This window comes from Pleurodeles waltl, chromosome 6 (genome assembly GCF_031143425.1).
Source record: "Pleurodeles waltl isolate 20211129_DDA chromosome 6, aPleWal1.hap1.20221129, whole genome shotgun sequence".
Lineage (NCBI taxonomy): Eukaryota > Metazoa > Chordata > Amphibia > Caudata > Salamandridae > Pleurodeles > Pleurodeles waltl.
Genome location: NC_090445.1, coordinates 1,669,332,028 through 1,669,346,635, shown reverse-complemented (window position 1 = coordinate 1,669,346,635; position 14,608 = coordinate 1,669,332,028). Strand labels below are relative to the sequence as shown.

The 14,608-nt window shown below is 42.1% G+C and overlaps 1 protein-coding gene across 1 annotated transcript in view; it reads right to left on the bottom strand.

Annotated features, from left to right (window-relative positions):
* The window catches only part of LOC138301317 (protein CutA homolog), a 161,956-nt gene that overhangs the window by 40,131 nt on the left and 107,217 nt on the right, over window positions 1-14,608 (bottom strand). The window contains exon 3 of the mRNA XM_069241649.1: window positions 9,411-9,470. Within this exon, the coding sequence (XP_069097750.1) occupies window positions 9,411-9,470 (60 nt within the window). The remainder of the gene's footprint in view (window positions 1-9,410; window positions 9,471-14,608) is intronic.

Genomic DNA, 14,608 nt, shown 5'->3' with positions numbered 1-14,608 from the left:
ATACTCCACCGAGATTAATAATAATGTCAAACTCAAATACAATACAGTGGGGATAAACATGACTCATGTTCATTTTTAAAAGACAACACAGATATCATATAAAAGTTTAATAGATGTACAAATTCCATCATTCACTTTACGAGGATTAAAAATCCTTTTCAAGTTGTTGATTCACTTTTTTGATGAGGCTGGACAAATACAAATAAGGCAGGACAAGTTTTTGCAATCAAGACCACATTTGCTTTTTAAAGATTTATGGGATAACATCTACCCTCACTTTTTCATTCATTGGCACCTCAGGTACTACAGCATTCATTTGAAACTAGGAGCAGTCGTGAGTATCAATAGATTGATAAATACCTGCCTCTCTATGAAAGACCAAAAAAATAGAGAATCCCAGAGCAAAGATATGAACCACACAGTTCAAAAGGAGCTGTTTGAGCAAAACTGGCCTCTAATATGGAAATCCAAATTCACAGCTAAAATATTTTCATTATCTCTACAGATTGCCAACTCAAGATTCATGTTAATATATATCACACCTGTTTGATTGCGCTGTAAAATGATTACATATGTTGGGCAACTGCTGGGATTGCAGACAGAGAAAAAATATTTATGTCATTGTATGCTTAAATGTTGTAATATCGACCCTTTCTGGAATATATTCAAAGGCGGTGTCTTCCAAGTACCCATCCTAAGTAAGATTACCTGGTTGTGTCTTCAACTGGCAATGGATGATGGGTGCTGGCCCCACCTCCTAATACCTAGCCCCCCAAAATGTATTTGAAAAATTGTGAAAAATGACCTTACCATTTGTGGCAGGGTTTAGTCTACTAAACGAGAAACTATAATGATCTACTTTGGATCGCCTAAAAAAACACATCTGCATGGGTTAATTTGGGACAGTCTGGATTGTTGTACCCAGAAGTCAAAGCCACCATAAACGTACCATGATAAGAGTCCTGCACTGTACTGAAACTCGCATCTCCCCTCCTTTTTTATCATTATTCTTCTGTCCTCCTCAATCATAAGATGAATGTCACCCAATAATAACACTTAACTAATAGTATAAGTGCCAAGAAGAGAATCACCCTAATCTTTAAATTCAGATCCTGTTAATCTCTTCTTCTCTTTCTTTCAGCTGCTCAACTTTATCTTTCCTTTCACCTTGATTCTTTCAAATTTTTTTTTACAGGAGAAAAGTTTAAGAGAATACCCACTTGTGTTTTATTTCTTGATTTTCACACTTATTTATGAACACAAGTGGTGTGACATTTCTGTAAATATCTTACGCAAGGACGTTAGCACTACATTCTCTGATAGGCATATATAATGGATTACATAAAACAGACTATAAATCAGACAGCTACTCACTAACAAAGATGCTTCATTTTGATTGGCCCGAGCTGGTCGAGATCCACGCAGGAGATTCATAACTAGACAAGCCTTATCACAGTATCCGCCCACAGCCCACTACACCTTCTTTCCATAGCAACTACCTCTGAAGATCACAGAGTGCTAATAAGGAACTAGAGTGCACACCTAAGTCACAGAACGTACATGCACTGGAAGTCATGCAGCTTTCGAAATGATTACATTCCTGTAGAGAAGGCTGAAAATGTACATGTCTGCTTCTACAAGCTTTTGATATATATGTGACCTCAAAAACATTCCTTTCCATATGTTGGCCATATATATATATACTTTAAAATAATTTTCCCGAATTTATGAATATAGTATAGTCTATGACAGTTGTTAGTGTGTTTTAAGATAGTATCCTCGTTGTTTTGTCTGGTTTGCAGGGTTATTTTAAAATATTCTAATTAAACTTTGCTATAGTAGCTTATAAAATATACAATTGGTATGGATTATCATTGTTTTATTTTTAACTCACAACAAAAACTGTTTTCAGGTATGTGCACATTGATTCAGGGAGATACAAATATTAACTTCAGAGGGCGTAGCGACCCATTGGAGCACAAATCTATTTGTTTTAAATATATCAGACTGTAAATAGCTTCCTGCACCTCATAACAAATTGTGCTCACTTTCTATAAAAAGGTCTTTGAATATTGTTCTTATCTTGTCACATTTGCTGTGCGTTCAAATGCAGAGGTCAAATGTCAGGCTCTGTCTTCTGCATGAGCTTGGTGTTTACTTTTCTTTCTCTGACTTCAAATTCAGAGGATTTATCTGACAATCTAGGGGTGTGAAAGGAAAGGCTTATTTTTTGTAGCACACAACAAAATGTAAATGTCAGTAAATGAACTGTGAAACTATATGAGAATATGTCAGAATTAGGAAAGCACAAATGAAGCATATTTCTTTGTAATTCTAAAGTGTGCGGAAAACAAATATTTTAATACGATCAAAATAAATCAGCACACTATGTGATGCCATTTCTACACATTATCGTTTGTGCGCTGTATCGTTTTATCAGTAAAAATGTAGGTCTGTGAGAATGTAATGGTCATTTCAAATGAAAATGTGTTGTCTGCAATGGCAGCGCACTACCACACCGTGCACACTCCACTCTATGCCACTCAGCTCTACACCACTGTATGCCACTCTACTCTGTACCACTCTACTCTACTATACTTCACACCACTGTACAGGACTCCACTCCACGACACTTCAGTACACAACACACTACTCTACTCCACTCTACGACACTTCATTCTATGACACTCTACTCCAGTCAATGCCACTCCACTTTATGCCACTCTACTCTGTTCTACAACACTCAATGAAACTCTATGCCACTCCACTCTAGGAAACTTTACACCACTCTACTCAATGGCATTCTACACCACTCCATTCTACGACACTCTCCCAACTTCACTCTAGGCCACTCTACTCCTAACTACGCCACTTCACTCTATACCACTCCGCTTTACACCACTTCACTCTAGGCCACTCTGTGCTACTCCACTCTACGACACTGTATGCCACTCAACAACACTCTGTCACTCTATGCCATTCCACTCTGCTACACTCTACACCAATTTACTCCACTCTAAAACACTCCATGCAAAGCCTTTCCACTCCACTGCATTCCACTCCACTATACTCTAGAGCACTCTACTCATTTCTACAAAACTTTACTGGACTCCACAACACTAGTCTCCCCTCTATGCTATGCCACTCTACGACACTCCATTCTATGCCCCTCCACTCTATATCACTCTACTCTAAGACACTCTAATCCACTCCACTGGACACCACTCCACTTTACAATGCTCTACTCCACTCTATCTCACTCCACTCTACTACACCTTAAACCACTCTACGCCACTTAACTAGGCCACTCTACTCCACTCTACACCACTTAACTCTATGCCACTCCACTCTATGACTTTGCTGTACTTAATGACACTCCAATCTACAACACTCCACTGTACGACACTCAATGCCACGCTATGCCACTCCATGCCACTTTACTATACTACACTACACTACATTCCCCTCCACTGCACTTTATTCAACTCCATGAACTCCACTCTGTAACCCTCCATTCTTTTACCCTCTGCTCTACTACGCCACTCCTCTGTACACCCATCCACTCTTCACCCTCCACTCTGACACTCTACAACACTCCAATCTGACACTATTTCACTCTATGAAACTCTTCACCCCTCCACTCTATGACACTTTAATCCACTCCACCTTATGCCCTTCCACTCTATGGCCCTCAACTGTATGACACTATGACATTCCACAACACTCTACATCACTTGACTCTATGTCATTCATATCTACACCACTCTATGACACTCTGACACTCCACACCACTCTACCACACTCCATGATGCTCTATGCGACTCAACTCTACTTTTCGCCACTCTACTCACAACAATTTACTCCACTTTATGCCACTTCACTCTACACTACTCCACAACAATTTACTCCACTGTATGACACTTTACTCCCCTCTACGCTGTGCCACTCTATGACCCTCTACTCTACGCCCCTCCACTCTACATCACCCCACTCTGACGCTCTACTCCACTCCTGTCTATGCCACTCCACTCTATGACACTCTACACCACTCTGACACTCCATCCTCTGACACTCTAAACCACTCTATGCCACTTAACGCTACACCACTCTACTCCATCTTACCCCTCTCCATTCTACACCACACACCCTGCTCCTCTTTGTGGCACTTTATGATACTCCACTCTACGACACACTACTCCATTTTACGCCACTCCACTGTATGACACTCTACGCCACTCTATGGCCCTCCACTCTACAATACTTTCCTCCATTCCACACTACACCCCTCCACTATATGCCTCTCCACTCTACGCCTCTCAACTCTACACCTCTCCAATCTTCAACCCTCCACTCTACGACCAGACAGCACTCTGCGACGACACTATGGCAATCCACTCTACGCCACTGCACTCTGCTCTGTGACAAGCCACAAAATTATACGCTGCTCTACTCTACTCCACTGCATACCACCTCTCCCCTCTGGCACCTCACGAGATGACACCCTACTTTACTCCACTGTACGACACTTTGACACTCCACTCTACAACACTCTACTCCACTCCCTCTATGCCACTTTACTCTTCTCCTCTTTATATTATTCCACTCTATGCCACTCCACTCTTCACCTCTTCTCTACAATACTCTACACCACTCCAATCTATGACACATATTGCCAACCTACGACACTCCATGCTACTCAGTGCCACACTACTCTACAACACTTTACTCCACTCAATGACACATTACTCCATTGTAGGCTATGCCACTCCACTCTACTCCACCTCGTAGCAGTCCACTCTACAATACTCCACTCTATGACACTCCACTCTACGCATCTCCACTCTACGACACTCCACTCTACAACACTTTACTCCACTCTACAATACTTTACACCCCTCAATGCTGCAACAATCTGTGACACTCCACTATATGCCCATCCACCCCTCCACTCTACATCACACCATTCTGACACTCTACTTTACTCCACTCTACTCCACTCTGAGCCACACCACTCTATGATACTTTACTCCCCTCTGACATTCTATTCTATGACACTCCAAACCACTCTACGCCACTTAACTGTAGCCCACTCCACTCTACTCTACCCCACCCCACTCTATGACACTCTATGCCACTTTACGTCACTCACACCACTCACTCTAAAACACTTACTCCACTCTATGCCATTCACTCTATTCTACAACACTTTACTCCACTCTACACTCCGCCAGTCTACAACCCACCCTATACTCTGATGCTCCACTCTATGCCCCTCCATTCTTTGACTCTCTGCTCTATGCCATTCTATGACGCTCCTCTCTACACTCCTCCACTCTACAGCCTTCCACTCCATGACACTCTCTGACACTCCACTCTATGACACTCTACACCACTCCCTTCTACACTACGCTACTCCACTGTACTCTACTCCACATCACTCTACAACATTCAAAGATACTCTACTTCACTCTACCAAACCCTATGCCATAATAGTGCACTCTGCTTTACTCTACAATGTGTTTCTCCAGTCTACGACACTTGACTCCTCTCCACGCCACTCCACTCCACTCCACTCTATGCTATTCACTCTATGCCACGCTGTATGAGTCTACGACCCTCCTCTCCACGACACTCTATGATACTCCACTTTATGACACTCTACTTCATTCTATACCACTCCACTGTATGACACTCTATGCCACTCTATGCTCCTCCACTCTACAACACTTTACTCCACTCTACGTGCCTCCACACTACACCCCTCCACTCTACGCCCCTCTACTCTTCGGCCAGACGACATTTATGACAACACTCTATACCACTCCACTTTACACCATTAAACTCCGCTCTACGACACGCCACAGCATTCTACAACATACTCCGCTGCTCCACTCTACACCACTCCGCACTATATGACACCTCACTATATGACACACTTCTTTACTGCACTCTACAGCGCTCTATGACACTCCACAACACTCTAATCCATGCCACTTGACTCAATTCCACTCCACTCTACACCACTCTGACACTCTACCTGACTCTGTACCACTTCACTCTACAGCATTTTACTCCACTCTCTCTATGCCACTTTATTCTATGACACTCTATGCCACTCCATTCTATGACCCTCCACGCACACCATTCCACTCTATGACACACAATGCCACTCCACAATACTCAGTGCCACTCTACTCCACTCTATGACACGCCACTCCACTCTATGACACATTACTCCACTGTACGCTATGGCACTGCACTTTACTCTACTCCACGGCACTCCACTATATGATACTCTACTCTATCACAGTCCACTCTACACCACTCCACTCTACGACACTCACTCAATGACACTCCGCTCTATAACACTCCACTCTATAACACTCCACTCTATGACACGCCACTCTGTTCTACAACACTCCAATATATGACACTCTACTTTGACACTCCTCACTACTCTACAACACTCTTCTTTCACTCTACAACACTCTATTCCACTTTGTGCTACTCCATTCTACAACACTCTACTCAACGCCACTCCACTCTGCTTGACTCTACACCCCTCTACTCTACACCCCCCACTCTGTCACTCTGCTCCTCTGTATGCCACTTTACTCCACTCAACTCCCATTACGCCACTTTACTCCACTCTACTCTACGACACACTACTCTACTCTACCACTCTATACCACTCCACACCACTCTATGCCACCCCACTCTATGCCACGCTATGCCACTATTTTCTATGACACTATACTCCACTCCACTTAATGCTCCACCACTCTGCGTCCCTCTATTATAAACCACTCTACAGTACTCCACTCTATATCACTTCACTCTATTCCACTCCACTCAACTCCATTCTAACTATTCTAATCCACTCCATTCCTCTCTACTCCACAACACTCAAAGACACTGCACTCTGCTCCACGACACCTCACTCTATAGCACTCCACTCTGACACTTCAATTTATGACACTCATCTCCACACTACGCCGCACGACAACCTTCCTCTCCACTCAGCACCACTCCAAAACACTCTATGCCACTCCACTCTACAACACTCTACTCCACTCTACGACACTTCACTTCATGTCACTCTCCTCTATGCCACTGACTTTATCCATGCTGAACAGCTGCTACGCTGGTCTAAAGCATAGCTAAAACACTTCAGCAAAGCCAATAGCTCTTGCATAGGCAAGAACTATTGGCTTTGCCAATGCTTATCTATTCAAGAGGTTGACATGTACGAGGTATTAAGTGATAGAGAATGTGGGTAGTGTGGGTCAACAGATGTGGAAATGGGATATTGGACACATGTAGAGAATTCTCTCTATTTTTAGCCCCTTTAAAAATATATAATGCTCAAATGAATAAAAACCCATACCTCCCCTCACATTAATTTAACCAGGTGCTTTCGTGTCTGCATTAATACCGCAATGATCATTTACTTCGTCTTGCACCAGGGAAAATGCTTATAATCAACAGCTTTAATTGAAAGAAATGGCTAAAAGCAGCGCTTAAATTGTGTCTGCGATGCAGAATGTTACCACTCCAGTAGTTCATTAGAACTCTGTGGTGATCTTCAGTAGATCACTGGGGAGTCATGTGACAGACTGCTTCTGGAGGTAGAAATACTTATTTCAATTAGCATGCCAGATTTTTAGTCTGGCACGGATTTGGAAGATATTTGATTATTTAGAAATGTATCCTCATTGTACCTGTCTAAAGTACCAACCAAAATGTCTGTGAGAAAATGAAACCCCTGTGACTGGTCATTTTCTAGTCTCCTCTGTAGGAAATGCTTTCATTTCTACTGTTCTGATTCTAGCAACATAGTGTTCAGGTGTTTCACACTTTTGTCATGAAAACTGAATATTAGCGCTCTAGTTGTTCATTAGAAGTCTCTGTTGAAGCTACAGTGTTACACTTAGGGGCAGATTTATGTAATGTGGCGCTGCACATAGGAGTCTGTCTCCGGTGTGACGGTGTCGGCGGTATTCCTGCGGCGATTCGGCCGCGGTCGGAATGTGGCAGATCAGACCGCCACTACTGAGGTGGTCCGATGGCCATGCCGGGTCTGGCGGTCTCAAGACCGCCAGACTCGGAATGAGCACCTGAGTGTACAACAAGGCTTTACCATGTGGCAGAAAACAGTGGAGGGCAGAAGGGACATCCACTAAGGTTTGGGAGTAAAATCAGTTGACAAGTGCACCAACATGATCAGGGTTGCTTTGCCCCCACCCGTTGATTCCAGTATAGTGGGTTGGACCTCTATCAAGGCAACTTTGTTCTTCTGTTTAATCAAAGGCCAGACTAAAAATCCCCCAAAATATGGCTACTTTCGCGATGGTTTGGAAACTGTGCAGAAGCTGCCCTGGACACAAAATCTATGTGCATGCCCAGTAACAACAGGAATGAATTCCTCTATTCATTCTTTACTCATCTGGAGAGTCATTGGGGGCATCAAATTCATTATGCCTTGAGTTACTCCCATGAAACTACCCAGAGTATCTGATCACTTCTGTGTGCCTCATTTGCAAAAGTGATGGAGTATTTTGGTAATCCAACACGTAGTCATTTCCACGAGTCATGTTTTGCATAATCTAAATTACTTATACACTAAAATAAGTCTAGACCTCAACACACCAATTTTAACATGATTAACTTCCGTGTGCATTGGTCTCTAAAGATCTCAGCACTTTCAGTAGCTTAGGGATCTCTGTAAAATTGTATAGCAGCCCAATATTACACCATGAAATAAATCCAGCATATCTGGCAACCGTCAGGGAACTTTTAGGAGGGGTTTCCTTACAAATGGCAGCTGTGGTTAATGTTCACCTGAACATTTCTAGTAAGAGAACAATGGTGCGAGGCCTCCTCAATACCACTGCTCAAGGGTTTAATCTGTGTGGGTTTGGAAGAACCACAAACTCGTTTACAAATTGAGGTTGCACTTAAATGGAAAAGAGTGGTACCTCAATAATTCAAATATTTAAAAACAAGAATCTTGTTAATGACAGTGGCTCTTTAATTAACCATTTATTTTTTAATCCATCTCTAGTCAATGTCAACAAAGAAGATATACTGGACTATATATTTTGCAAAATGTATGGATTACTGGAGCATGATTTTGTATTGTATAGAGAGAAGGAAGAAGTAGCATGCTATATTACACTTTACTATACTATACTATGTCTACAACATACCTGGTGAACAGCAGCAAATCCATACGTTCCATGAGCCCCAGGGCGGTCCTGAGGCTGAGTGATAAAGCAGCACTTCTTCAATGGATGCCAAAGGTGCCACGTGCCCTGAGCTCCTTTTCACTGGATGCAGCTTTACAAGGCCCAAATTCTCCTACCCCACAAGCTGGTCATTCATTTAAAGAATTGTTAATGTTTACTTACAGTGAATTGGACTTTGCCATAATATTAACAGAGGCGGCCAGCTTCCTCTCCATAATGGCTCTGGAGAAAACACAGAAAAACTCATCAGGGAGCGAGAAGGATATAATTCAGCAGGCTGTATTCAGATACCTTATCTGAGAAAACAATCAGTACAGGTGCAGGACCCTTTCCACTTTTTAAGAAATCACGTAATACAGCAGCACACCACTGAAACCGCCTGCTAAAAAATAAAAATACAAATAACACAAGTGTATTTTGAAAGTCTTCACAAAATTGGGGATGTGTACTTCTAAGGGTTGTTTGGAGAGGGGAACCTACACCTTTTTTATTTGTATTTATATTTGGTATTTCTATAGCACAAACATAGCAAAAAGGCAGTGGAGGGCTGTGCAGGCTCAAAAGCAAGTATACAGGTGAAAGGAGAGGTGGGTGGTTTGGAGAAGGTTAATAGATTCTGATGCACAGATCTCTTAGGAAGCCCTACACTCCATGAGAGGAGGAGGAGGAGGACCCACGACTACCACTGCCAGGGGTTGTTGAAACAAAGCTTCTTTGCCCTACTACGAACGGGTGGGGAGCACATCCCTGTTTGAACATTCCAGGATCTGAGGATAGGTGCAAAAATGGGGATTAAACCGCTTGTCATGGAAAAGTTTCTGCCCACACTCAACTAATCATCCTCTTTCTGTAGTGATGGTGCTTAGACCCGACAGATTGGTTGGTGCTGGCCAATTAGCGCTGGACCCCTCCCCCCCCCAATTGAACTTTATTTACACATTTTGGCTAAATGTTTACCTATTCTCAATCACTACAACAGTACTTCCCATCTTTAAGAGGCATCTGTGTCTTCGATAAGTGAGGGTTTTCGTTTAACAGTCCGCCTCTTGAAACTGATGTACATGCGGAACCTGGAGTACAATTATCATAAGTTGTTTGCCCACGATCACGCGTGGTCTCCACTGGGAACTGAATATTTGAACTTAAAAGTCTATCTTCAGATACTGTACTTTAGCCACTAACCAACGGCACCCGCAGCGATGGCTGCTGCCTGTCTTGATAAATGCTACAAAGACAATGTGTCAAAAAATACTGTCCCTTTAGACACAACAGTAGTGAAACATATGAAATTAATAGGAGTGAAACAAGCAAATGTTCAAAGATCCTCATTCCTGTACATTCTGCCTCAAACTCTTGTTCCTCGGATCAATTAAAGACGTAGCACCGGGGAGTCAGTGCCTGCAGTTCTCTACGGCCAAATAAGGCATATAGTCTAAGGGTGCCACCTACTGGCGGTGAAAACTTACAACAAAAGGCAGGAGTATGCGCCTAGTGTTAGTGCATTGATAGTGTCCAGCTCTGAAATCCATTGAGTCATTCTAATGAATGTTAGCGTGATCTTTATCTTGCTAATCCAAAGATGGCGTGTGGAGCAAGGATTGAGCTATTTCTGCCTTCCAGTTTACAGGCAGATTTGCCTGCACGGTGTAGATAAGCTGGGTAGGGGAAACACAGGGATGCCTCTATAAGATCTTAGGCAAAATAAAGAAGGCAAAGTTCTTCCTGGAGGACATTTTAATAATAGGAAGTGACAAAGGTAAACACAATGATAAACTGGATTTGGATTTGAGCATTTGGAATACACATATATTAAGAGTTGAATGTTCTGAATGTAAATTTTCTGTGGATGGTGTAAAACAGTGGTTCCCAACCTTTTGATTTCTGTGGACCCCCACTTTAACATTAATGGAACCCAGGGACCCCCACTGACTCATCATGGGAATCCGGGGACCCCCACCTGAGTCATTACTGGAAGCTGGGGACCAATTTTGTCAATATTTATTAATATTTTTACATTTTCTAGGCTCTCGCGGACCCCCTGAGAAGGCTTCGAGGACCCCCAGGGGTCCCCGGACCACAGGTTGGGAAACACTGGTGTAAAATATCTTGGACATAAGATAAGCAATTGGTGACCAAAAACTAAGCCCAAACTAGTAGGTGGGATTAAAATGTCCCCTGCACTGCACATTCTAGTAAAGATGATATAAGGTACATTTTAGGTCTGGCTGAATTCTATGCTCAATTTGTATCAAATTTAGTTACTGAATGGGAAACGTTAGGCAGCATTTAGGTTATGGAGTATTTTAGAGCTTCTGCATGGGGTAAACTGTTCACAAGACAATGTGACCATAAACTGTAAAGAAAGGTTTTGGCAATTGAAGACATGATAAATGCCTTATCAAGGACTGCCAGGCTGTCTACATGACTGCAACATTTCGTACATACTGTTATGAATGCGCCAGGAAAAAATGTGGTTACTGACTTGCTGACGAAGAAACCCATTCAAATGCAGGAGATTGAACAAGAACAGTGTCAAATTGCCTGGATGAATGACAGTGATTTATCTGTCATTAAGATGGATGAATGGCTGTCCATAGGTGAGGAGGGTAGTGTGTTGGGCAAAGTAAAACAGTTTGTTGAGTGGGAAATCTATACCACCAGAATCTTATGCGTGAGAGATAGCATGAAGGACATTTAAGAATTGATAAGACTACGGGACTGATTAAATTATAGGCAGATGGTTTGTTTCTCCACTAGGGTGACATAGTTAGTTACTCCGCTCGCCCTGATGGAGATGCCACCCGCCTAATTTATAAATGACTGCCAAACTGGTGGTTGTTCACAAAGCATTGGCAGGGAAATGTGGAAATGTGGAAAGCAAGAAACAAGGAAAAATGCTGCATTGGTTTATTGCCATTAAATAGGGAATACACAGAAGGAGTTTCTCTCACCATCCATTTAGGCATCCAGGTACCTCGTGGAAGTAAATGAACGAAGACATGTCCACATCAGCTTACACTGGAAAGAGGACGCAGGAGGGACTGGTCAAATTCATACAGATTATTAAGCAAAGGTCTCAGCAGATCCACATCCCTCTGGAGATAGACTGGATAATTGCTTCACATTGTTGAAGTTGAAGAAAAATAACCTGTAGGTCCTGGATAGGTCTGGAGCAGAGTTAGATGAAGCTGTGCTGTCCAATTCAATGCCTTTCAATTCATCATCAGAATCAGACATTTAAACTTCAGCCATTGACTCCAATGATCTCCTAATGCAATAAGATACAGAGACTAGAAGTTATCCCACTGCAATGTCAAGAGCAGAGGATGACAGAACCCACAGAAGTGGTCGAAATCCAGGCATTTTCTGAGAGTGAAATGAAAAATTAAATGAATCATGGAAAGATCACCTGGTGCTGCTGCTGCAGATTCTCACAGTTGTGCAAAAGTCTTGTCTTAAACAGGAAGATAAGGGAAAGGAAGTTACTGAAATCCGAAGGAATTCAGCTCAATCAGAAGTTGAAAACTAATTGGCATGAAGATTAGTTAAAGGACTAGTTAAAAACAGACCGTGTGCCTGCACGCATGAAGGAGAGCACCTGCTATAAACTGTGCTGGGCTGGTCATGTGAGACCAGTGGCAAACCCAAGAGCAGAGGACGAGTGTTTGCTAATCGTAGGTTAAGAGCTCAAACTCTGTTCAAAGGTGTAAGCGGTGCTTGGTGGCAACAGTGAACACAACCAATTGTGAACACGATTTTAGAGGTGTGGCGGTCAGTGATCCCTTTGAGTGGGGTTGGCCAGCTAGTGATGGCAGGGCAAAGGTTCTTAAAAGACACAAATGAACAATCTTTGTCACTACTGCCCTACCCAACCTTTGTATAGCCTCAGACAATATAAGCTGAGAAGTAGAGGAAGAGGACTTCACTTAGGAACATTTGCTGCCGCATTATTTCAAGAATAAGACTCATCCATTGTGAAATAAGTGCACAGTGTGCCATTACCCATGGCCCAAATAAAAACACAAAGAGTTCTTTTTAAATTTAAAAAAATAATTTTTTATTTAAATTTAATATAGGTTTGATGCAAAATTAAATTATTAGTACAGTACCTTATTTTTATTTTTTCTACATTTAAAATAAAAATATAATATTATTTAACATTAATATTTAACATAAAAATGGGTTTATATTTTTTTATAGTTAAATACACTTTTTTATTTTTGCCTACACTTTACTGAGACTTAACATTCGTGGTAGTGATCTCTCTATAGTAAACTATGGGGAAATTAACAAAAAAAGACAATAAACTTCATAATAAATTAGTAAAATTATTCTTTATAATTTAAACGTCCTTTAAATAACTCTAAAGAAAGGCAGGTATGCTTTGTAAGGAATGCTAGATCTGTGAAGGAAGGTCATGGCTGGAGAAGCATAATATCACAAGTGCCAAGCAAAGACGCCATGGGGCTTAGGCGAAGTTAGAGCCAGATGTCCAAGATGGCCGCCATATGTCAAAATACTTAGAAGTGCATGGCCTACTGAGAAATGTAGTTCGTTAACAAAGCGCTGTTCTGTAGTGCATTCTCCATGCATGTAAATCCTTTCTCCAATTATCGCGGGCACGCTGAAAGGATCACCTGCCTTTTCTTCTCTTGGATGGACTCAGAGCTAGGGGTTTGAAGTATTCTTTCTCTGGGTTCATCAAGTCTAAACTGGCAAGTCATGCTTCCTGGCAGAAACAGGGTAAGGGTGACAAATATATTTTGAAAACAGGCAGTGTGTGGGGATGGTTCCCAAAAGAAAATGTAATGACCCATGATGTAGTGGTCGCAATATAATGTCTCGAGACAGTGGACCTTGAAATGATGACTCTAAACCGCTCAAGGGGCGTCAGAAGTGAAACCTGGAACCTACATGTCATTTCAGTTCTTTCAATTACACTTCCGTGTACTAACCAGATCCCATGCAACATATGAACTCCTGCATAATGGATATGCTGCTCCTCTCCATCCTCTTCCAGCTTCCCTATACATCCTTTTAACACAAGTGGTCATCCCCCATCCAGTGCACACTTTTTTGCTGACTAGCAATTGAAAGGGAAGACATCTCTCTTGTTTCCATGTAATGTGCCAGAAACACCAATACCTGATTTACTTCACTAAGCAAAACATGATATCACAAGCACAAAACGTGAATGTTCCTCCAATAACACAATCCAGTTGCAGCTCTGGTTGAATTTAAAACCCTTTAAGTCCCTTGTCGCTATATTTTTGGCTACGCATATGTTTTTTTGGCAATCAAGTTACCCTGAGATGTTCTCGGGCGTTTACCTACCTCTGGTGTGCAAAACCTGCTGACTG